Below are 25126 nucleotides of genomic sequence, written 5' to 3' on the forward strand. Positions count from 1 at the left end.
ATAGAATCTGCAAGTCTTTTACAAATTATACATACAGGAATAATTTCATCACCATTGAACTGCAGCCACTGCTTGAGTGGAGCAGAATTTTTTTTATACAACACACAGCAACATTATCCAACAACTTAAGGAGGGAAATGAAAAAAAAAAGTATCTTATTCAATTGAAACTACAGGGAAAATTTAAGCAGGCACAATGTAATTATCCAAATTGGATTGGATAGGAAACTGGATCTATTATTACTATTGTTTAGACTGTGGAAGTGCTTACAGCATTCCAAACAGACAAAGACAATTCTTGTCCCCAAAAAAGAGTATAAACTAAAATGACAACTCTTACTCCTGGCAAAATGATCCATGGAACTTTAAACTACAAGTTGTCAGGAATCAGAATTGCAGTTTTATTTCTTATCCACTAACTGAATTTTTTCTGAGTAAGATCAGGGATCTTCAACTTACAGCCAAAGAGACTGCCAACTGGCAGACTGGATAAATGTATCCCATACAATTTGGCATTCATGGTTGAAAGACTAGTGAAGTTACAGGAAGTGCACTATCCACTGGCAGCTACAAAGTAACACACAGTAGGGGGAACATGAAATATTGTTATGAGAATTCCACATGCTAAAATGTCATTTTGGTGCTGATCCCAAGTGGTAATGCATGCATAGGCTGTTTATTTTTCAAAATACAGGGCTAGACTGTGATTTTAAGTACATAGCCCTGCATTGCGAACAGGGGCTGCTAACAGGGAGTTTCGCAAGGGAGTTTGGAAGGGAGCAGGAAGGGGGCGAGGGTCCCTTGCCAGTTCTATTTGTTTTCTCTTTATTCCCCTTAATACCTATAAACCAACTACATTCAAAACTTCGTGCTTAAACAACCCTTTCAGCGGACAGGGGGCTGCAGACAGGAGTTTGACAGAGGGAGGCTTACAATGGTTAGGAAGACCCACAACACCTGTGCCAGCACTGCTTCTGTCTCCTCCACCTGTGCCTGTAGCCAGACAGAGCACCTGAGCATGGATGCTTCTACCCAGATCCTCGTGTGGTTTTGCAGAGACTGTAACTTGCAATTTCCACTTACTGATATCCAGGCTGGGGGGACCATCCAATGTGAGAAGTGCCTGCTGGTGGAATCTCTCAGGCAGCAGGTGGAAGAGCTACAGGAGGAGGTGGCTAGGTTGAGGAGCATCCGAATCCACGAGCAATTCCTCGACAGTGTCCATGTGGAGACAGCTGAGGTAGCTGTCCCAGTACACAGGACTGCTGATACACCACTGGTGGAGGAGGAGATGGCTCAGGGTGGACACTGGCAGCTGGTTACTTCTGGCAGCAGGCAGTGCTCCACCCCTGCTCCGAACCCTCCTGCCGTGGTAATAGGTAACCGTTATGCTCTTCTTGATACAGGAAAGAAGGAATCACTCCCTACAGTAAAGGAGGAGAAGCCTTGTACCCCTAAGGCTGGGAGGTCTGCTGCCACCACTGCGAATAGGAAACGAAGGGTAGTGGTGGTCGGAGACTCTCTGCTGAGGGGGACGGAGGCGCCCATCTGTCGCCCTGACATTTCATCTCGGGAGGTATGCTGCCTGCCGGGAGCCCGTATCCGAGACGTTACGGAGGCATTGTCGAGGATTATCCAGCCCTCTGACTACTACCCCATGCTACTCATCCATGTGGGCACAAATGATACTGCGCGGTGTGACACTGAGCGGATCAAGAGTGACTACAGGGCTCTGGGAGTACGGGTGAAGGAGTTTGGAGCGCAGGTGGTATTCTCTTCAATTCTTCCTGTCAAAGGTAGGGGCCCGGGCAGAGACAGATGCATCATGGAGGTGAATGCCTGGCTGCGAAGATGGTGTCGCCAGGAGGGCTTTGGCTTCCTAGACCACGGGATGCTATTCGAGGAAGGACTGCTAGGCAGAGATGGCGTTCACCTTTCGAGGAGAGGAAAGACCCTATTTGGACACAGACTGGCTAACCTAGTGAGGAGGGCTTTAAACTAGGTTCGACGGGGACAGGTGAGCAAAGCCCACAGGTAAGTGGGGAACATGGAGACCGGGGAGATGGGTCGGAAATGAGAGGGAGTGTGGGCTATATTGTCAGAGAGAAAGGAGGGTCAGGACAAAACTGGGAGGAAAGATCAAACCAGTATCTTAGATGCCTATATACAAATGCGAGAAGTATGGGCAATAAGCAGGAAGAACTGGAAGTGCTAATAAATAAATACAACTATGACATTGTTGGCATCACTGAAACTTGGTGGGATAATACACATGATTGGAATGTTGGTGTGGATGGGTACAGCTTGCTCAGGAAGGACAGACAGGGGAAAAAGGGAGGAGGTGTTGCCTTGTATATTAAAAATGTACACACGTGGACTGAGGTAGAGATGGACATAGGAGACGGAAGTGTTGAGAGTCTCTGGGTTAGGCTAAAAGGGGTAAAAAACAAGGGAGATGTCATGCTAGGAGTCTACTACAGGCCACCTAACCAGGTGGAAGAGGTGGATGAGGCTTTTTTTAAGCAACTAACAAAATCATCCAAAGCCCAAGATTTGGTGGTGATGGGGGACTTCAACTATCCGGATATATGTTGGGAAAATAACACAGCGGGGCACAGACTATCCAACAAATTCTTGGACTGCATTGGAGACAACTTTTTATTTCAGAAGGTTGAAAAAGCTACTAGGGGGGAAGCTGTTCTAGACTTGATTTTAACAAATAGGGAGGAACTCGTCGAGAATTTGAAAGTAGAAGGCAGCCTGGGTGAAAGTGATCATGAAATCATAGAGTTTGCAATTCTAAGGAAGGGTAGAAGGGAGAACAGCAAAATAGAGACAATGGATTTCAGGAAGGCAGATTTTGGTAAGCTCAGAGAGCTGATAGGTAAGGTCCCATGGGAATCAAGACTGAGGGGAAAAACAACTGAGGAGAGTTGGCAGTTTTTCAAAGGGACACTATTAAGAGCCCAAAAGCAAGCTATTCCGCTGGTTAGGAAAGATAGAAAATGTGGCAAAAGACCACCTTTGCTTAACCATGAGATCTTGCATGATCTAAAAAATAAAAAGGAGTCATATAAAAAATGGAAACTGGGACAGATTACAAAGGATGAATATAGGCAAACAACACAGGAATGCAGGGGCAAGATTAGAAAGGCAAAGGCACAAAATGAGCTCAAACTAGCTACGGGCATAAAGGGAAACAAGAAGACTTTTTATCAATACATTAGAAGCAAGAGGAAGACCAAAGACAGGGTAGGCCCACTGCTTAGTGAAGAGGGAGAAACAGTAACAGGAAACCTGGAAATGGCGGAGATGCTTAATGACTTCTTTGTTTCGGTCTTCACCGAGAAGTCTGAAGGAATGCCTAACATAGTGAATGCTAATGAGAAGGGGGTAGGTTTAGCAGATAAAATACAAAAAGAACAAGTTAAAAATCACTTAGAAAAGTTAGATGCCTGCAAGTCACCAGGGCCTGATGAAATGCATCCTAGAATACTCAAGGAGCTAATAGAGGAGGTATCTGAGCCTCTAGCTATTATCTTTGGAAAATCATGGGAGACGGGAGAGATTCCAGAAGACTGGAAAAGGGCAAATATAGTGCCCATCTATAAAAAGGGAAATAAAAACAACCCAGGAAACTACAGACCAGTTAGTTTAACTTCTGTGCCAGGAAAGATAATGGAGCAAGTAATTAAGGAAATCATCTGCAAACACTTGGAAGGTGGTAAGGTGATAGGGAACAGCCAGCATGGATTTGTGAAGAACAAATCATGTCAAACCAATCTGATAGCTTTCTTTGATAGGATAACGAGCCTTGTGGATGGGGTGAAGCTGTGGATGTGGTATACCTAGACTTTAGTAAGGCATTTGATACAGTCTCGTATGATATTCTTATCGATAAACTAGGCAAATACAATTTAGATGGGGCTACTATAAGGTGGGTGCATAACTGGCTGGATAACCGTACTCAGAGAGTTGTTATTAATGGTTCCCAATCCTGCTGGAAAGGCATAACGAGTGGGGTACCGCAGGGGTCTGTTTTGGGACCGGCGCTGTTCAATATCTTCATCAACGACTTAGATATTGGCATAGAAAGTACGCTTATTAAGTTTGCGGATGATACCAAACTGGGAGGGATTGCAACTGCTTTGGAGGACAGGGTCATAATTCAAAATGATCTGGACAAATTGGAGAAATGGGCTGAGGTAAACAGGATGAAGTTTAACAAAGACAAATGCAAAGTGCTCCACTTAGGAAGGAAAAATCAGTTTCACACATACAGAATGGGAAGAGACTGTCTAGGAAGGAGTACGGCAGAAAGGGATCTAGGGGTTATAGTGGACCACAAGCTAAATATGAGTCAACAGTGTGATGCTGTTGCAAAAAAAGCAAACATGATTCTGGGATGTATTAACAGGTGTGTTGTGAACAAGACACGAGAAGTCATTCTTCCGCTCTACTCTGCTCTGGTTAGGCCTCAGCTGGAGTATTGTGTCCAGTTCTGGGCACCGCATTTTAAAAAAGATGTGGAGAAATTGGAAAGGGTCCAGAGAAGAGCAACAAGAATGATTAAAGGTCTTGAGAACATGACCTATGAAGGAAGGCTGAAAGAATTGGGTTTGTTTAGTTTGGAAAAGAGAAGACTGAGAGGGGACATGATAGCAGTTTTCAGGTATTTAAAAGGGTGTCATAAGGAGGAGGGAGAAAACTTGTTCACCTTAGCCTCTAAGGATAGAACCAGAAGCAATGGGTTTAAACTGCAGCAAGGGAGGTCTAGGTTGGACATTAGGAAAAAGTTCCTAACTGTCAGGGTGGTTAAACACTGGAATAAATTGCCTAGGGAGGTTGTGGAATCTCCCTCTCTGGAGATATTTAAGAGTAGGTTAGATAAATGTCTATCAGGGATGGTCTAGACGGTATTTGGTCCTGCCATGCGGGCAGGGGACTGGACTCGATGGCCTCTCGAGGTCCCTTCCAGTCCTAGAATCTATGAATCTATGAATTGGGGTAGGTGGAAGGGACCCTCTGCAGTGGGAGCTCCAGAAAGAATCCTGGGCCTCGAGGGCAGTGCTTGGTGCTGTGGGAGCTCTGCTGACCTTTAGAAAATCTGCAACATGTTCTGTTGGCCTGTGTGAGATCTGGGTCATGGTCCCACCCTCATCCTCCCCCCTCAGGGAGGTCAATACTGTTGCTTGCACAGGTAGAGTTGTTTGGAGGACCAAAGCTCCATTTTATAATAACTTTTGTGGTTTCGTAATTTGTTTGCCTTCTGCACTGGAATCAAATCAATACCTTTTGAATATTTTGTGCAAAACCAACGTGCATTGAAACCAGGTCCGGCTCTAGGTTTTTTGCCGCCCCAAGCAAAAAAAAAAAAATCTTCGAGAGCACCACTGGCGAAGCAAAAAAAACAAACAAACAAACAAATGGAATTGTGCCGCCGCAAGCACATGGTTGGTTTGCTGGTGCCTAGAGCTAGTCCTGATTGAAACATTTGTTTCCCAACTGAAAACCAGACTTCTTCAATTTGGATCTCTCTCTCTCTCCCATCAGAAGTGACTAGAAAGTCCTGGACTGCAGAAACCTTCCCATTGAAAACTTTAGCCAAATCAATATCCCTCCGCAAGATGTTTAGGCTTTGACAAAAAACAGCCTATTTAAACAAAACCACATTTTATTGAAAATGTTCCTGCATGTTCCAGCCACATTATTATGTGTGACCCAAACACAGAGGTGCCAACTGTTGGGAAAGCTCCTTGGATATCTAGTGGGGTAGCCTGTGCGATCCGAGCCATAGGATCTGGCCCAATTAAAAGATAAATGCAGTTTTACTACTAGAATGAAATTGACCAACAGAAGACATAAGCTGTTTTGACTGCTCACCAAAGGGCAGATGTGCAGTACAGTGAAATAGAGCAAATCTTGCAAAGGTTGTCTTTTCATTCAAACACACTGTTTGTTCAAGTGGAAGAACCCATTTGAGTAGCAGGTAAATTAGGAATGCACATATTAAGACACTGAGGTCATAGATCAAATCCAAGAAGGAAATTGATACAAAATAAAGCTTCCAATAACATGTGGCATGACTTCAGCTGCTAATAGTCTCACAGGAGGCTATAACTCATCTTCCATGGCACAGGTCAAATCTGGTTATATGCCAAATCTAAGACATTACAGCGACTCTAGGAAGAATTATATTTCCATTGACGTTTGGCATGACCTCATCACTTAACGATGTAGAAGGAGGATTCATCCAGCTTTATGTACATTCATACAACCCTTCTGAATCAGCAAGCTACTGCCCTGATTTTGCCACCCCTATGTAGGCTAGGATGGACATACTGAGCAAGTTGTCTTATTTAAAGCATCACAGACTAAGGCGCTACACAGTATGAGTAAAGGCAGAATCTGGCCCCCTGAGATTATGATTTTTTCCCTTCTGTTCAAAATAGATACTTACTATTCTCTCATCCCTTAATTATTTTACAGTGTTAGTATATATGCTATATTCACTTATAACATACTTGGTGGCTTTTAGAAAGGGTTAATTTTTGCCTACAAGATGCTGATGCCTCCACCACAATGTTGACTGCTGACAATTAACACCTCTTGGGCCACTATGGACAGTTTCCCATTTATTGCTTTTTCAGGTGCTAAAGCTGATCTCCCCAGGTTTCTTTTCCATAGCTCCACTTCACTGACAGAAGGATGATTATGTTTCTCTCTTGTCCTCATTGTATAATCACCTCTAATACAAATGAGTAGCCACAAGTGTCATGACAGGATCGCTCTAAGCAGAATCCTTTGCAGATTAGGGGGCAGAGCTGTGATAAAATGAGGTACAATCTTTTTCCTCAACACAGGACAAAAAATAGGTTTTGGCACAACAGCGAACAAAATAAAAATGGGCATGATAGCAAGTTACCTTGGAAGGAAGCGCTACATGCTGTAGATTTCATTAATATTTAACAGAGTTTGGGAAAAATCAGTTAGATTATACATAATGATATTCAGTCATTTTATGATATTGCATTAACAACATTTACTGTTATAACATTGATTTAGCTACATGCACACAAAGAAATTGAAAGAAAAAATTTAGAACTTAATATTTCAATATTGGTACTTCATTAAGTGTGTGCTAATGTTAGCTGTAGCATGTGTGCATTCTAAATAACTAATAAGCTTAAAGTCTAACTTGATTTTGTGAAAAAAGATACCTGAGCGAACAAAAAATCCCCCAAACAAAATAATTGAGCTAGTCAAGAATTTTCCCATCAGAATGATACTCTGATGGAAAATGCAGTTTCTGCAGAATTGAAATTTTCCATAGAAAGCTCTTGATTTTACTGAAAATATTTGATTTTCCTTATAGAAAAATCAAAGTGAAATATTTCATTTTGGGACACTGATCCAAATCAGAATATTTCATTTTGTCAAACTGACCCAAATTATTTTGTTTCAAAGCATTTCAACAAAAAATTAAACTGCCTTTCCGTATCAGGGTATTGCCTTATAGGAGTTGTAGCCATGAGTCTACTCACATAGTCAAACTTAAACAGATGCTTAAAGTGCTTTGCTGGACTGGGGCCTGAGTATTCAGCATCTTGTAGGATTAGTCCCATAAGAAGATTGAAGGATAGATAGGGAAATCTGTGGTTGGGAGGATCTCCAAGCCTGAGCAGCCATACCCAGTGATGGAAAGAACAGTCTCAGATAGATTATACTTTAAGCAAATTTGAAATACTGCTTTTGGGTACCCAGATTTGAAGGTGTTGGTCATCCTATAAAGATCTAAGACAGACAGACAGACAGCTAGATCCTTAAACATGTCCAGAAGGAGAGTGAAGGAGCCCAGGCCTTTTCCTTCTACAGGAAACGAATATTTTCCCTCTTTCTAGATCAATGCAGATATCTAGCATTGCTAGAAAGTACAATTCTAACTGTTCATGCTAACTGCTGTTGTGAAAATGTAGGGTTATGGGAGCATGAGGAAACATTTATGGTGTTGTTTTGCTGTGTAGAATACAGTAGCCGGGACAGATTTTCAGCTGGCATAAGTTGGTATAGCTCCATTGTCTTCAATATAGCTATGCTGATCCACACAAGGTGAGGATCTAGCCCTGAGTATTTTGCACAAAGTTAAAATAGGCAATACAGTGGAGCTATTTATTGTGGCTAAACTAGCAGCCCCACTCTAACAGGTAAGAAGGAACAGGAAGGCTGACCTGGAAAGATATGGGGAGGGAAGGAAGTGAACACAGGTGCTAGCGAGACTGGAGATAGAAGTGGGTTATTCAATACGGCAGGGGAAATATTCCCCTTTACTGGAAAGATGGTGGACAGACAGAGAAGGCCAGTCCACAGGGGATTCAGGACAAATCTAGATTTGGAAGAGCTTAGTAAAGAAAGGGGAGTCCCACTCAGGGAAGTTAAGGATGCCCCTGAAGAAGTTATTGGAAGCAAGTGTTGCAGTTCCGCAGTGAAATTCTGTTTAGCGTCTCAAGTGAATGCCTCCATATTCTATATGTATGCCTATATAGTCCTCCCAATCAATTTATCCATTCAGAAAGCAAACAAAAGAAAAACTGGGGATGATGTTATTTTTGACTTCTACAGTCGATTTCATGGTTTGATTTCTGAAATAGAAAGATGGGGTCATTTAAGAAATCTTAAATTTTGCATATGAAATAGAAGAAGCTAAGCTAGAAAGAAGTTTTCTGATGTGCCCAGCATTCAGAACTGAATCAGTCTGTACAAAATTAATATAATTACTATGTGGTTTTCATCTGTTAATGAGGCCAAACAATCAGAGCTACTAGAAAAACGGTTCTAGTCTAACACCCACAAATAAATACATACACAAGCAAAAAACCCAATGTGGGGCTTGTTGGGAGCAAAGCCATATTTTGGCCTGACAGAAGTCTGCTGTGGATTTTAAGAGTCTGTTCTGATAATGTTTAACAGCGTAAGTATAAGGAGAACTGTGTATGTGTAAGAAATTACAGAGTACATGAGAAGAAAAGAAACTAACTAAAAAAAGCTAAAAAAGACTGGATTGAACTAACACTATACCTGTACTGGTAGAGGAGGAGAGATAATATGGAATGAGAGACTAATACATAGATCTAAAAAAAGATAACAAAAAACGTATTTATAAGCTTGTGTAACAAAGGGAGCTTGAAGCTGTACTGTCCAGTGCAGGAGGTGACTGTGATGAGTTTGTCCTAATGAGCTTCCCACTTGTAAGTAATTGATCACTACTTGCTGAGTGTTTTGCCTTAATAGATATTTGTTAGACCCATCTGCTGAGTAAGTGAATCCCAATCCAATGGGGTTTTGTCACATGGCAATATTAAATGGACAATAAATGAAATGGCCATGTGCTGCTGTAGTGCTCTATAGGAATTTTATGGAATGTGCTTGGATTACCACTCTCCCTGCCTCTGTGTCCATTCCTTATCCAGGATTTTTCTGGGCATCCTGCCAATTCCAGACATTCCTTCCTGGTAGCCCCTGCTCCAGGCTATTCAGTGGGTGCCCTCCAACTCTTGCTGTCATTCTTCTCTGGCCCAACTTTAAACAGCAGCCTGATTTAAACACCTTCCATGACTACTGTCCTTATGGGTCATCCTCCCTCAACACCTATGCCCTCCCTTCTAGAATAATTGTGCACATGGTACCAAGTCCTACCCACTCCCAACTTACTTCATGAAGGCTCTTCCCACTGGCACCAAACACTGCTAAGTGAAGGAAATGAGGATGCATTCAAATCCCACTACATCAGGACTTGAAAGGTTTGGCTTAACTCCCCAGCTTTGCTATAGATTTCCAGTGTTACCTTGGGCAAGTAACTTAATCTTTCTGTGCCTCAGTTGCTCATCAGGAAATATTAGCATCCCCATTTTATATTCTACCAGCCTTTGTCTATCTTGTTTATTCAGCCTGTTAGCCCTTCAGGGCAGGGACAGTCTCCTACTGGATGATCATTCCTGGCCGTGGTGCATTAAATGTTGGTTTATGTTCCAACAGTTTAATCCACAAAGTTAAACCTTCTTTCATTTTAAACTTGATACCTGTCCATCTGAGGATGGGCCAATTACCAAACTTTCATACCTCAGGCAAAACCAAACATTTTTGACAAACAATTTTCAGACTGTGTTAGGATCTTCTGGGGAATTATGTATTAAGTATTGCTCTTGATAGAAAGTTTTAAACAGTTTCAAAACTCAGTGTATGATAGACATGATAATAACGTTCTAAATCTAAATGTGGAATGGCATCACCGGATATGTCCCAACGTAAGGTAACATTTAAAATAAAAAAAGATATCACCTCACCCACCTTGTCTCCCCAGTATTTGGTAACATTTTCAAAAACACTTAAGTGACTTGAGAGCCCAAATCTCATTGAAAGTCCTTACTCATTTAGGAGCCTAAGTCCCAAGTTACTTTTGAAAATGAGACTTTTGGGCTATAACAATTCTGTAAACTGTTTGGTAACAGTTATGCAAGATCTACACTTGCACTTTCCAGCAAGAGCTATGTTTAACCACAGTTTTCCAAAGAGCCTTTGATGATGTTCCCACAACCCAAACTGAACTGGGAAAGCAAAGAAAGGCTGAGCAGCAACTTCCTAGAGAGACTTCCTAAGGATTGACATGCCCAGAGATCAGCATTCAGCAGTTCTGAACATTTTTAATAGATACCAAGTTTTAGAACACTCCAAATCTTTCCAACTCACAATCTAGACCTAAATGCATGTATATGAAACAGGAAGAAAGGATCAAGGAGATTGTTCACGTGGAAATAATGAGGCAGAAAGGATACAGACTTTTCTTTCACACAACACTACTGTATTGGTTATTTATTAAAATAGTCCTTTCTAATGAAAGTTTGCTTTTTCCTTTCATCCAGAGAGTATGTAATTTTTAATGTGTTGTGGAAAAAAGGATAAGTTAATATACACAGAATAAGAATGTCATTAGATGCTTTTGGAAATTTTACACTTTAGCCATTCAAGAGCCTAAGTTCCATTTTTAGGAGCCCAAGGCTCATTTTAAAGAAGGATTTAGGCTGAAAATAGCTTTGGGCTCCTAAATCATTTAGGTGTTGCAACCCTAAGCACAGCAGTGCCTAAATACCTTTAAAAAAATCTGGGCCTAATTCGAATTGAATGAAAATGGAACTTAGGCTCTTGAGTGACTTAGATGCTTTTAAAAAACAGGATTTGAGTGCTTTGGAAAATTTTGTCCATAGTGACTAGATCAGAGGTCCCCAACCTGTAGGGTGCGCCCTCCTAGAGGAGCGTGGAGGAATGTTTGGTGGGGCACGGTTGGGGCCCAGGACAGCCCCCATGTGGGGGTAGGGAGGGAGCGCGAGCCAGCTCAGCTCCTGGCCGTGGCTCCCGGGGCATCTGCGGCCAGCACCAGCCCCCAGGGGAGCCCCCACTCCCACTCCCACCTCCAGTTATGGCCCTAGCCTTGGTCACCGTACCCCTGTCTGTGTCCCTCCCTCCCAGAGCTGTGGCCCCGCTCCTGGCCCTGGCTCCAGGGAGCAGGGCGGAGGGGGCAAGTAGAAAGTTTGGGAACCACTGGACTAGATTCTACAAAATAGCTTACAGAAGCTACCTCCCTTCCAAAGAATGGTACTTACCTTGTCTGACAGCTAGTGTAGTGGTGTAGACCAAAAACAGGAGGATGTAATTGAGGAAGCTCTGAAAAACAGGAGTGTTGGCATGGAAATCCTCTGACAAATACTTGCTGGTCAGGCCAATGCCACAGATAAGAAGGGACAAAACCTGGCCAAGAGCCACAGACAGCAAGAGCTCCCTAAAAGAAAGAAGAAAAAACACAGACATAAAACACACAGCCAACCAGGATATCCTTATCCTCTTCTGAGGAGCATAAATCCAAATGAAAGTGTTAAAACATGGGAAGAAACATGATGGCCTTGATCTCTAATGTACCTGGTAGGAGTTGTCTAATAAATATTACCATCTCTTTCCTCAGCATTTACTGAAATACTTCCCAAATACCTGGGGTTTTGTTCATGTATTATAAAAACCTCTGATTATGAAAAGAATAACAGTGAGATTTCACGCACACAACACAAGGGAGAGATTTTGTGGATTTGTGTCCATTTAGTCTTAAGACTTCTTCACCCCTTCCCCCAGTTTGCTTGTGTGTGTCTCAGAGTAAAGACCCAGGAGTATAAATTCACATTTGCAATACAATGAAAGTGTACAGCTGTCCCAGTATTTAGTATGTGTCTCTCTGTATACACAACCAAATAGAGAAAAAAACCCATGTGATTTTATCATGTTTCTAGATCTACATTTTTATAAAATAAAATGTATGAATGTACTGTCTTCCTTCCTTTGTTCTCTCATCTCATTTCCATTTTGCTTTCATTTCTTTTCTTCTACTGTGTATCTTTTCTTTAATCTTTTTCACCTTCTTGTTTCTCTCCTCCACTCTACTTTTTTGTGCATTTTTCCTCTTCGAAAACATTCTTTTCATCACTCCTTTTACTCCAAGAAACTTGCTTATCTGAACTGGCCTCTTGCTTCAGTTTATCTTTCCATTCCTCATCCCCGCCCCCCACCATTTGACTTCTTCTTCCTCCATGTTCCTTCTTTCTTCTGCCTGTCCAATACTCCTGCCCTCTTTCCCCCTCTCCATCCCCTCCATGTTCTCCTTCAGCATCCTCATCATTTTCTCCTTCCTGCCCATCCAGTCCTGGTTCTTTGTTATCTCTTTGCACCACAGTTCACTTCAACCCAGATAAAGAACATTCAAGTGTTACTTGCTCATGCTTCCAGCTTGGTTACAAGATATTCTACACATGCAACATAGACATCATTGAAAGATTCTGGCTCAAAGGAGTGGGCTTCAGGGAGGAGGGATAGCTCAGTGCTTTGAGCATTGGCCTGCTAAAACCAGGGTTGTGAGTTCAATCCTTGAGGGGGCCACGTGGGGATCTGGGGCAAAATCAGTACTTGGTCCTGCTAGTGAAGGCAGGGGGCTGGACTCAATGACCTTTCAATGTCCCTTCCAGTTCTAGGAGATGGGATATTCCCATTAATTTAATATCATTTTTTGAAAAATTTACCCTCAAGATGACTTTACTGAAAACATGCCCAGACACTATTTTGTTCCTATGGTTGTGCTGATGCCAAGTCTATTCCATGCCTGTTTCCTGCTCTGGGGGAGACAGGCAAGGCAGCACATCAGTGTGGAACACTCTTCAGCTAGGGTGAAAATCTTTTTTATACACCACCATCTCCCAATATTAAAAATCTTTCAATGTTGCTTCCCTCTCCCTGCCATATCTCCCTCAGAGTGACTGAATATTTGGCAGCTGTGAAGATCTAGGCTACAAAGACCCCTTTCTTAGTAACCTCAGGTGTCAGATTTGTTTCCCCCTTTCTCAAGCAATCCTCCTACTACTGTGTCTTGGTGCCAGTCATGGTATGAAACAACCAAACAAGCCCAGGGAAGCACAAGCTGTTGTATAGCACCGTCTCCCCCTTCCCCTCCCCCATTTTCCTCCTCCCCCCCCCAAAAAACAAAACAAAACAAGCAGTCTGACAGAGAGAGAACAACCTTCACTGTGCTAGATCCTGCACTCTTACAGGAGGTTTTTGGATTAGTGGAATCTAAGATCTTGTTGTGCCATTGCACTCCATATGCTTTATGAAAATATGCTTATGAATGTGAATATGATGCAACTGGAATACACTTTATGCAAAAGATCTCTTGTAAAGTATCATTACAAAGCTTATAATCTACTGAGTGTGTTCATCCTATTTGTTTTCATGTATTATTTCTATGTCCAGAGTTAGGAGAATAAGTTATAAACGTGTATCACTGATGTAAACGTATTAAGTGCAGGCCATTAAGGGTGCTCCAGAAACAATCAGTTGTAAATAGCCTTAGTTACTTGAAAGCTTTCCTGTGTATGTGTGGGCCAGTCCATGGGGAATGGAGACTAGAGGTCTTACAGTGACATGTGACTATGTCACCTGATAATGAAATCCATCTTAAATCTGGTACTTTTCCATTTAGAAGGACTGGTGGGGACTCAGAGAGTCAAAGGATTCCCGCCTTGTGCCAAAGCTATAAAAGGGGGTGAAGCAGGACAAATGGGGTTGTCAGTCATGAGAAAACTCCTGCTTACCACCTGAGATGTCTGCTGGAACTAACAAGGACTGTACCGGGGAAAGGATTGGGCCCAGACTAGGAAGGAGTCTAGTCTGTAAAAGAAGCTTATTGGAACATCTCTGAGGGTGAGATATTACCTGTAATAGTTTCTTAACGTATTAGGCTTAGACATACGTGTTTTGTTTTATTTTGCTTTGTGACTTACTTTGTTCTTGTCTGTTATTACTTGAAACCACGTTTTACTTAATAAAATCACTTCTGTTTATTAGTAAACCCAGAGTAAGTCATTAATACCAGGGGGAGCAAACACCTGTGCATATCTATCAGTGTTATAGAGGGCGAACAATTTATTAGTTTACCCTGTATAAGCTTTATAAAGAGTAAACGGATTTATTTGGGGTTTGGATCCCATTGGGAATTGGGTGTCTGGGTGCTGGAGAGGTAACCTGCTGAGCTGTTTTTGGTTAAAGTCTGTAGCTTTGGGGGCATGGCCCAGACCCTGAGTCTGTGTTGCAGCAGGCTAGCATGTCTGGCTCAAAAAGGCAGGGCTCAGAGGTAATTTCAGCACATCAGGTGACAGTCCCAAGGGGGTCTCTGTGACCAAACCCGTCACACATGTAACCACTCCTTCCACCCTTCCATTGTTCACTCAGAAACAAAACATGCCTCTGTGAAATAAAGATATCCAACTGGGATGGTGTCACAGGATGGCTGGGGCCCTGTGATTAAAAATGGATCCAGCTCCCCTGTTCTAGAGAAGGTGCTCACAGTCGAGCCAGTTAAGGGGACTGGGCTGCACCTAGACGATAGCAGTCAGAGGGAGCTCCTTGAAGACAGAGCTACAAGGAACTGTGCAGTAAAGATGCAGGGAGAGATGGTCTCTGAAGAAGGGACTGCGGCTCGTTAAGAAGACCCAGATGGAAGGTGTGTTTATCCTTTGGAGAAGGCAGGCCGGGCTTTGCATCTTCTCCAGCTGCTTAGACAGCAGAAAGAGACAGTGCCTTGGGGACTTTCCCCAGTTTAAGACTGGGTTGAAGATTTTTTTGTTTAGGTTTTTTTATTATTAATACAAAACTCCAGACCCAAGAAGGACTGCGAGTGGATGAGCAAAACTGCAGGCAGTTCTATTTAAGGAGCCCTGAAGAAGGAAAAACTGAGGCAGACACTGTAGAGGCACTCCTGGCCACGAGAGGGTGCTTGGGTGGTGGCCACCATGTTAAAGATGGCACCAGAACAGACTAACATTAGTGCTAAAGGAACCACATATCCATAATTCTTGCCACTGCTGCCCATTGATGAGATACTGTAAAATTTGAAGACTCACTGAAATTTAGGCAGATCCATCTCCTAGACACTTGTAGTTCTTTTTTTATCCATTTAGATGCTGCTTCAATTACTGTCTTTTCTCTGAAATGGAGGTTCATGCAGCAGCATCCTCTCATTACTCTATGCTAGGGGCCTTTATAAGTGGTGCTTGAATTGAGGAGTTAAATGCATGCAGGTCTGTATGCATATGTACTTGGTTGATTTCACACAGGCTGTGGAATGGTTGCTTGCCTTCTCTAACCTTGACATATTCCAGATATGACCATCAGCAAGCATCACATAGATACATAACACATCTACAATAGAACTATTGTGGAGGCAAGTGCCTCAGTTTTTATTCTCATACTCAGAAAAGTGAACACACTCATTTTATCACTCATGGAAGGAGGTTAGCAATAGTGGTTCTTGCTCCACATGGTGGTCTACTGCTGGACACCACTAATCTTGGCAGTGAGAGGCATGATGACTTGGCCCTCAAGAGCAGTGTGTGCATAAACTCAGACCTTGGGTTCTCTATCTCTCCAATATATGTCACCTTGGATTGACAGGCTATCCCAAATCTCACATAGAAAGTAACTAGTTAATTTGGCAGGGCTTTATGTCAGAATCATTGCCATCCACAGGATAAGCTTCAGTTCTGCCAGCAGTCATTTCTATCTATGTAGAAGTGAAATATTTTCCAACAGCTGATTCATTAACATTTCATCCTGCATGATACCAAATTCATAAGTGAGAATTCTTCTCTTAAGACATCTATACAACTGCCTACAGTCCTATTTATAGGATGTCCTCTACTTCTGAATGTAACATTCGGTAACAATATTAATGGCTACTTTGCAGTTCTGCTGATGTTTTCAGTGTAACTGCATATTCTGTGTTGGTCTTTGTAACTACAGATGGGTCAGTGTTCAGTTAATTCTTTGTCCTCAGCCCCTAGGTGATGCAGTAGAATAGCTTTTCATCTTTGCTAAGTATTCAACTCTTGCATTTGCTATTAATACGGATTCTAACCCTCCAGGATTGGCCGGGAGTCTCCAGGAATTACAGATTAATTTTTAATTAAAGATCGTCATGTGATGAAATCTCCAGGAATACATCCAACCAAAATTGGCAACCCTAGCTATTAAACATCCTTAAATCAACTCTTACTATTGCCTCCATAGCATAGCTGGAATTCCCATTGGAGACAAAAAAGCAGTTACAAGTGCAATGGAATTAGAGAGGGGCAAGAATCAAGACTCCTCCTCTGAAAGTACACAAGCTTTGGGAACAGTTTGGATGTGGATTAAAATATTATCTCTAAATAGAATTCACCTTTTGAATATAACCAATGTAAATAAAACCCGTGTCCCTAGAGTCACTGGATCCCTTAAAGCACTTTAACAAAAATGTCTGTTATAATTAGTGCTACAGAGCAACAGGAAGTTCTTCTCTAACCTAGGAAGTGAAGACTAAAATCATATAGCCACACCCTGCTGCAATATATCATGCACTCAGAAACAACATGGTCAAGCCCTACTGTTTTTGCTCCCCTCCCCCCTGACATATTCCATCTCCAAAGTAAGAGTACTACTGAGTAGGGTGGCTCAAGGGAGAAAGGCTGAAGTCTGTAGCCTCATAATTGTCATTGATCCTCTTTATAGTCCAGCTTCCTTTTTTGCTTCCCACCTTTCTTTTGTTTGAGTCTTGCTTCTGAGCTTGACCACACAGCTTTCTGACTATACAGTACTGCACCGGTTGGAAGGTGGGGGGAGGTGTCCTACAAGGTCTTTTCCAGCTCTCATTTCTATTATTTTCTATTTAGAGTGTCAGCTTTTCTGTGCAGAGACTCTCTTCTATAGCAATGAACATAGTGTTAACATTTAACAAAAGTATTACAATCATTAGATGGTCATGCATTTATTGGAAATAGAAAAAAATTCATGTAGTCCTTAAATTGCATCAGCACTCCCAATACTGGACTGTACAAACAAGATTGAAGGGTTATGGATAGCTAGTCTGTCCATGACTTCCATATCCACTTGTCTTCTTAATTGCTAGTGCTGCAAACTCAAGCTGGGATTAGAAAGTTATATTGTGTTCTTCCTCCAGTCAGAATTTAGTTTATCATTTTGTGGATGGCATGTGAGGCAGAATAGAACTCAGCCTGCTCTTTGATAGCTGCTCTGGCTCTGCAGCCAGAGGCGGCTCCAGGCACCAGCCAGGGCCAGCTCCAGGGTTTTGGCCGCCCCAAGCAGCCAAACAAACAAACAAAAAAAAAGCCGCGATCGCGATCTGCGGCGGCAATTCGGTGGAAGGTCCTTCGCTCCGAGCAGGAGTGAGGGACCATCCGCTGAATTGCCGCCGAACAGCTGGACGTGCTGCCCCTCTCCGAAGTGGCCACCCCAAGCACCTGCTTGGTAAGCTGGTGCCTGGAGCCGGCCTTGGCACCAGCACAGCAAGCACGTGCCTGTGGTGGCAAGCCAAGGGGGGCGGCATGTCGGTCGCTGTGAGGGCGACAGTCAGGCGGCCTTTGGCCGCGTGCCTGCGGGAGGTCTGCCGGTCCCACGGTTTTGGCGGCAATTCGGCGGCAAGTACGCCGAAGCTGTGGGACTGGCAGACCCCCCTGCAGAAACGCCGCCGAATCCGCGCGACTGCAGACTGCCCGCAGGAGTGTCGCCGAGGCCCACCTGACTGCCGTGCTTGGGGTGGCAAAAAACATAGAGCAGCCCCTATCTGCAGCATAAACATTAATCAATACTTGTATTCAATAATATGCAAAAATGGCTCAAATGAACACGTAATGCAGATCTCCTGAGTAGGGAGGGCCCTTATATATATAAAGTCATAATAGAGTAAGCACCATAAGCTCTTTCCCTTTTCCCACTCAGGCAAAGGGGGGCACCTCATTCTTCACTGGTCCACATTAAGACTTTAGAATTAAAAACAATTTGAAGATTTTCTACTCTTCTGCTGAATAGCTCACACTGATGATTCTCCTCCAATGATGCTTGGAAGAGGCAAGTTAGGAACTACTTCTTTGATATCTTGCTGCCAATTGAATTCAGTGCTGTATTATAATCGTAACTCCCTCTAGATGCAGCATGAATCCATTTCAATCTAACCAACACTGGCAATTTATTGGGACCAGTTTTATTCATGGTATGGCAGCAATATCTTGAATAGTGGGATAGAAAGCTAGAATCACACCCAAGCCATCTAGTGGCGGCAGCTAGCCATAAATATGTTGAGTTTGATTTATGGTGTTTTGAAAGAGATACAAGCAAATAATTCTTTATAAACTCTATCCTCATCCCAGGATAATCTCAATATCCTGCCATTCTGCAATTTTAGTACAATCACAGCTCAGCATCATCTCAACCTCTAAACTCTAAGCACTGCACTGCCATTTGGAAAGCTAAGAAAGCCACACATTGGGTTAGAACTCCCAGCAGAAGAAGAAAGCTGTGAGACCACATCAGAATGGCTTATAAAGTAGAATAATTCACAAGGGGCCTGATTCTGATCTCATTTACACCAGTGTAAAGGAGTTAATGCTACTAAAGTCACGGGAGTTACACCAGTGAGTGAGGAGACGGCAACCCAAGCCTGGCACAGGAAGCCATTTTATTCTGCTTAAAACTTCTGTGCTTGCAGTTGGTATGTGCTGTTTTTTTTTTCTTTGCTACTTTGATATACTGGTGTTTCTATAATTGTTCCACCCCCCGCCCCCCCGCCCCCCAGTTATCAGTCATGTGGACTTTGGAAACCCTAAAGGCAGAAATTCCAATATCAAACCACTCTAAGGTTAGCTTCTCAGCCCCTGGTACGTACACCCATATATGACATATAGCTGTTAGATTTCCTCAGGTTCTCATGCAATTCAAATTTTCATATTGTTACAGTTTCCTGGTTTATTCTGCTTTGTGTGGCTTGTTTTGAAGAAGAATTTTGCAGCAGTGCATCTGGGGTGCTAGCCCTTGTGCCCTGTAGCTGCAGTACCCCGCAGGCAAGACAATAGATGGACAACCCACATCAGTGACTGGATCCCCAGAGACCATAAGCAACTGCTTGGCAGAACAAAAACACGCTGGGCTGATCCCATGACAAAACTTTGACCAGAAACGGAAAGAACATGCTCACAAGAAAACAGAATGGTATTGCGTTGACTTGCGTTCATGGAGGGACGGACAAGGACAAGCCAGACAAAGGTGACAACGGTGATATCATTACAGCATTCAGTTTGAACACCAGACCAGTACAATTCTTCTCCATAATAGTAAAATGCCTTTTATGACCCAACATCAAAGTGGGATTACATTCTGAACTGCTTATAGGGACAGCATACTATGCTAGTGATATCTGACCCTTTTTTGCTGAACCAATGACCTACAAAGGTGGTTGAAGGGTTTGAATACTCAACCCTGATTATTTGTTTTGGGAAATGCTTACTTCCATTGGGTTATTGACAATTCTATTTTGAGCACCATCCAGGTCAATTTCCTTCTTAACAGGTTCCCCCTCTTCTCTTTTTTACTTGGCCCCATTTCATTGCTAGGTCCCCATTGCATCTCTTACGGCATACCTTAGACAGTGAAAACTCCTGGTACTTTTAATCTCCAGATATCTGAAAAGTACCAGTTCCTCAACGTCACTCATATCTGCCAGCCAGGGTTTGAACCTGGCAGATTCTCTCCTGACCTGAGTCTATACCAGGTTAGCAGCAGTCTATATAATAATTTCATAGTATGGTGTAAGAACAGGCATGGAGGTAGAAATATACTTCAGAGACTGAGTTATTTATCAAAATATTATAAGGATGTATTTTGAAAGGAAAGAAGGATCTCATTTGGAGACTGGTTACTGTTAACACAGATTAAAATTGATGAGGGCATGTATTTCATTTGAGTGCATGGTTTTACCAAACTGCTTTACTTGAGGGCACTTTAATGTATTAATATAAACAGCAGAAGAAAAGAGATCACTATATTAAAAATTCTAGTCTGAGTTCATTAGGAATTTCATGCTCCTCTGTAACTATCAGACCAGCTTTATTTGAAGTGTTTGAATATGGGATGTAGCACCCTAACTTTAGGCACCCATCTTTAATTTTGACTTTTCTGTCACTATCTCAGGAAGAAAGGGAAAGACGTATGATTTGAAAACCCAAATGTCAACCCAAAAATAGGATGCTGCTGCTGCTGCTGCTGCAGTATGGAAGAGCTCTTAGGTCCCAGTGTTACACCAGACTTAAATAGGGACATACCAGGAAAATAGACATTACTACAATATATTGCCACATTCACCTTACATGTATATGTGGCACCTGAGAAGTTTAATTAATAGGATGCTTCTAAAACCTTCTTCATGGCAACTAAAGCAACTGGCCAGTTATTTTTGAAAGCTGGGGCTACAGATTTCTAATAATTTTTAGTCTGGCACACCTGAAAGCCTCTCAGCTGTTCTGTTTGATTTGATACTGTCTATACCTAAAAGGAGAGAGAGAGAGAGAGAGAGAGAGAGATTTTGCATCTATTTAGTAAGTGTTTTCCCCTATGCATTCTTACTTTTACACCATTCTTGTGTGTGCACTACACAGGGGAGAAATCCTGAAAGATAGCACATGCAAGCCTCTCAACCTCCACACCTCTCCCAGCAAGACAAGTTTTATAACAGAAATCTTCTGTTAATACATTAAAGCATCCGTATCCGCTTATGACAATTTACATAAGTGATCACGACTTCCAAAAATAAAACACTGAAAGCAATGAAGAGCAAGCAGATTCATGTGCACAAGTGCTGTTAACAGTTAATGGAGTTGGCACCTATAAAATATTTATTATATTAATCAACTATTCTCATCATGTTAATTCTCAATGATTACATTAGGCAATGCCCTGTGTAATTGTAACTGTTATAAGGCTAATATTTAAAGGCCTCTTTTACCTCTGACAGTGGCACAAATAAACCTTTCAGAGCTGTAGAATCATAGGTAATAGCCATCACTGGACAGTGAAATAGCAAAGCTTGGATCCCACCTAACACCATAAGAATTTTACTCAAATATTTACATAAAACTCAATGAGTGAAGTTCACCCCTGTGGAGAAGGTCAATGCAAGCCTCATACATCTCCTATACTTCCTCAAATATGAGTGAGTCAGAGTATTTTGACCTTACACATACCATTCTCTCATAAATTAAAAGGAACAGGAGATGTCACTCTCCCAGAAAGGGAAAAGATCAAAAGAACTGCAAGGAGGTGTGTGTATATGTCAAGGAGAAAAAAAATTACATGAAGTAGCTAGTCACGGAACCAAGAGAAAATTTCACAAGCTGCATACCAACATAGTGAAGGAAATTTTCAGATGGGCTGAGCCCTGGTCACAATCTTTGCTGGTGCAACTTGCAGTTGCAAGTGTGCTTGAATTTTCTTAAAATGTAAAATGTATTGCATGCAGAACTCTAAGCACAAGCACTTCTAATGACCTGACCCCTACCCACAACCAAGGAGTTGAAGGGGCATGTAAAGCACTGAGATCTATTTTACAGCACCCTCTTCCTGCTGGAGCCAGGTTTGCTCTTGCTGAGCCAGCTCCTTCACTGGGGAAATTCTGCCTGGAGCCCTCTCACAGAATCCAGGGATCCATTAATTCCTCCCCCCTTTTATTTCAAGCCTTTTTAAGAAAACAAGATCAAAGCTTCATAGACTCTTCCCTCAAAGTCTGTACAGGGTAAGTCATCCCTTCCTCAAATCTGTCCTTCACCCCTCTAAGTACATCAACCCAAAACTTCCTGGCTCTTGCCTCAGAGCCTTAGTAATAACAGGACTTCCCACAGTCTCCCTTCTGCCCATTTGTTTCTTGGAGCAGTTCCGTGTTGTGATTGCTCTAGCCACAGCCAATTGGGCCCACAGCTTTCTAGCAGCTATTCCAACTCCCCCCTCTGTTTCATGCTGCCTTCTTTTATGAGGATCAGCCAATTAAGTTGCGGGTCTTTTTCCCAGGTGCAGTTGCAGGGCTCATCAGCCAGCCAGCCAACTGCTGGCCTCTGACCCCAGAGGAATGGTAACCTTCCCAGAGCTGCTGCTTAGATTATTGTGTGGGACAAAGCTATAGGTTCAAAAAGCGGCAGATACAAACTGTATAGATGCAAGTTTTCACTTAATAAAGAAGTGGCTGACTTTTAGAAAATTAGAGCTACTAAGTAAATTAAAAAAGAGGGATTTTATATTAACAAATACACTGTGTTTGGTGTTTTTGTTATTAATTATTATTTTATTATTATTATTATTAGTTTGCAGTAAAATAGCACCAAAGGGCCACAAAGCTGGAAGGTATAATTTCCTGCTTAAGGAAACATGCCTGTGGTAGCTCTGATGAGCTGTAGCACCAAAAACAGAAGTGTAGCTGTGGTGGGAGGGGCCAGCTGCCTCAAATATGATCCCATCCAAGATACTAGGTATGTACTTTGGGTGGCTAGACCCTCCTGCTGGTCCTTCCGCCCTGCAGCTACACTATTTTTAGCACAGTAGCTCAATCAGAGCTAGCATGAGTATGTCTATTCCAGCTGGAATTTATACCTTCCAGCTCCAGATCAGACATACCCTAAGAGATTATTCTTGCCCCAAAGAGTTCACAATCTAAATAGACAAAAGAACATAAGGAATAGGGGGAAGGATATAATCTATAAGTGGAGTGAACAGTATGATGGTTTGCAAATATCCATCTAATTTAATGAGCTGATTGTTGTTACATCTAAGTCTTTTGCCTGACTAGTGGAAAATATTTTTAATGTTTATTATAATTATTACACTCTTTTGGGATGCTACTGATAGTGTTTTTATTTATATTTATTTCAAATCTATACCCAATGGAGTCAAAATCTGCTCCAAGATAGGCATATGCAACTTACACTGGCCTCAAACTTCTTTCCAGCAAATTTTTGCCACCAGCCATATGCAAAAAATAGGTAAGAGCCTGGGGGAGGGGGGGAGAAATCCTTAAATTGCACCCTGAAAGTTTGTCCCTTAACTGTACCATTGCACACTGAAAGACCTAAGAGGTTTACCATTTCACTGAAGTCTGGTCTACAGAGGGTCCCAGTTTGGTAATAAGCAGCATTTGCTGCTACATCTTTCCCCAGTCACTAAACACTTCAAAGGAGATATTTGTATGCCAGTGGCTAATTCTGCTTCCATGTCTCCTGCAGGGCCCTGCTTCCATGTCTTCCTTCACGATTTCCTACTTTTGGTTGCTATTCCAGAAGGTTCATTTCTCTGCAGCTTCTCAGAAGGGAATAATCCTCAAAGTTGTTGCCTCATGAAGCTTGTGGGGAACACAAGATATCAAGTATAGATTGGTTACAACTTTGTATGCCTGTGGCTAATTCTGCTTCTATGTCTGCAGCAGGGCCCTGCTTCCATGTCTCCCTTCACGATTTCCTACTTTTGGCTGCTATTCCAGATGGTTAATTTCTCTGCAGCCTCTCAGAAGGGAATAATCCTCAAAGTTGTTGCCTCATGAAGCTTGTGGGGAACACAAGATATCAAGTGTAGTTTGGTTATGACTTTCAGATGTTTGGATGCCTAAAGTGTATCCAAATGATCTGAATCTTTAAGGCCTGATCAGGTTTGTTTCCTGGGGGAAAATTTTGTTTCTCGAGGTCTTCTTGGATCTCCTGATGTTCTGAACACTCAGATGACAGAAGTGGCCAACAGTCTATCTGCACTGGGCAAGAAGGACATATCTTTCCCTTTCAGATGGGAACCTCACCAGTTACTCCTACCTTTTTCACATCAAGACTGGATTACTACAGTGCAACACCTGAAGACAAATTAAAAACCTCAACTAGTGCAGAACATGGCTTCTGGCTTTGCCTAGTGGTGTTTCTCTCAGGGAGCACATTACGCTTAGGCTTTTTGATCTATACTGGCTTTGAGTTTGTTTTCATGTGCAATTCAATGATTTTCATGATTTTGATCATGGAACCCCTAAATGGTTCGGGGTCTCTGTTACCTTAGAGATCTCAGCCAACATTTAAAAATAATGACTAGTGATTTTGGGTGTCCAACTTGAGGCACCTTAAAGGAGCCTTATTTTTATAGAGGGGTGCTCAGCCCCTTCAAAGAGGTCTCAAGTTGGGCACCCAAAATCACTACTTCTGTGGAAAATCGTGGCCCTCCTTTCCGCTTCTGTGACACTATGTGCAGTGAGCCTTCAAGAAGTGCAGCATATAAACTGATCCTATGTTTCTAAAGAAAGGGACTAATACTGCTAGACTACATGTTTTTACTGTTTGCACCACAGGATCAGCATGTCCTTTTCTCACAACACATACTAAAGACAGTCATTATGTTCCAGAAACCATTAACGAGAGTATAATAATGGGAAGTCCACAGTCGGGATTTTGTGTTTAAATTCCTATTTTATGCAAAAATTGAAAAAAGTATCGTGAGCAGGAATGAAATTATAGATAATTTGTCTATTACTAAAAATAAGTACTGCTCTCTTAGTAAGGAGAGACCTTCAATTTTAGGTACAAGTTAAGAATGAAACAGGTCTGGTTTATTGCTTTCCCCTTCAGAGCCAAGATAAATCTCTCCCTTTCTCCCTGCCTTTCAATAAAGCGAGACAGCATGACTCCTTCTGACAGCTCTGA

The 25126-nt window shown here is 42.3% G+C and overlaps 1 protein-coding gene across 2 annotated transcripts in view; it reads right to left on the minus strand.

The window, feature by feature from the left end:
• Window positions 1-25126, minus strand: part of SLC35F1 (solute carrier family 35 member F1) — a 380070-nt gene that overhangs the window by 140441 nt on the left and 214503 nt on the right. For both annotated transcript variants that reach the window (XM_054024409.1, XM_054024410.1), the window contains exon 2: window positions 11654-11829. In XM_054024409.1, coding sequence (XP_053880384.1) covers window positions 11654-11829 — 176 coding nt within the window. The remainder of the gene's footprint in view (window positions 1-11653; window positions 11830-25126) is intronic.

The sequence above is a fragment of the Malaclemys terrapin genome, chromosome 3 (assembly GCF_027887155.1).
Source record: "Malaclemys terrapin pileata isolate rMalTer1 chromosome 3, rMalTer1.hap1, whole genome shotgun sequence".
Lineage (NCBI taxonomy): Eukaryota > Metazoa > Chordata > Testudines > Emydidae > Malaclemys > Malaclemys terrapin.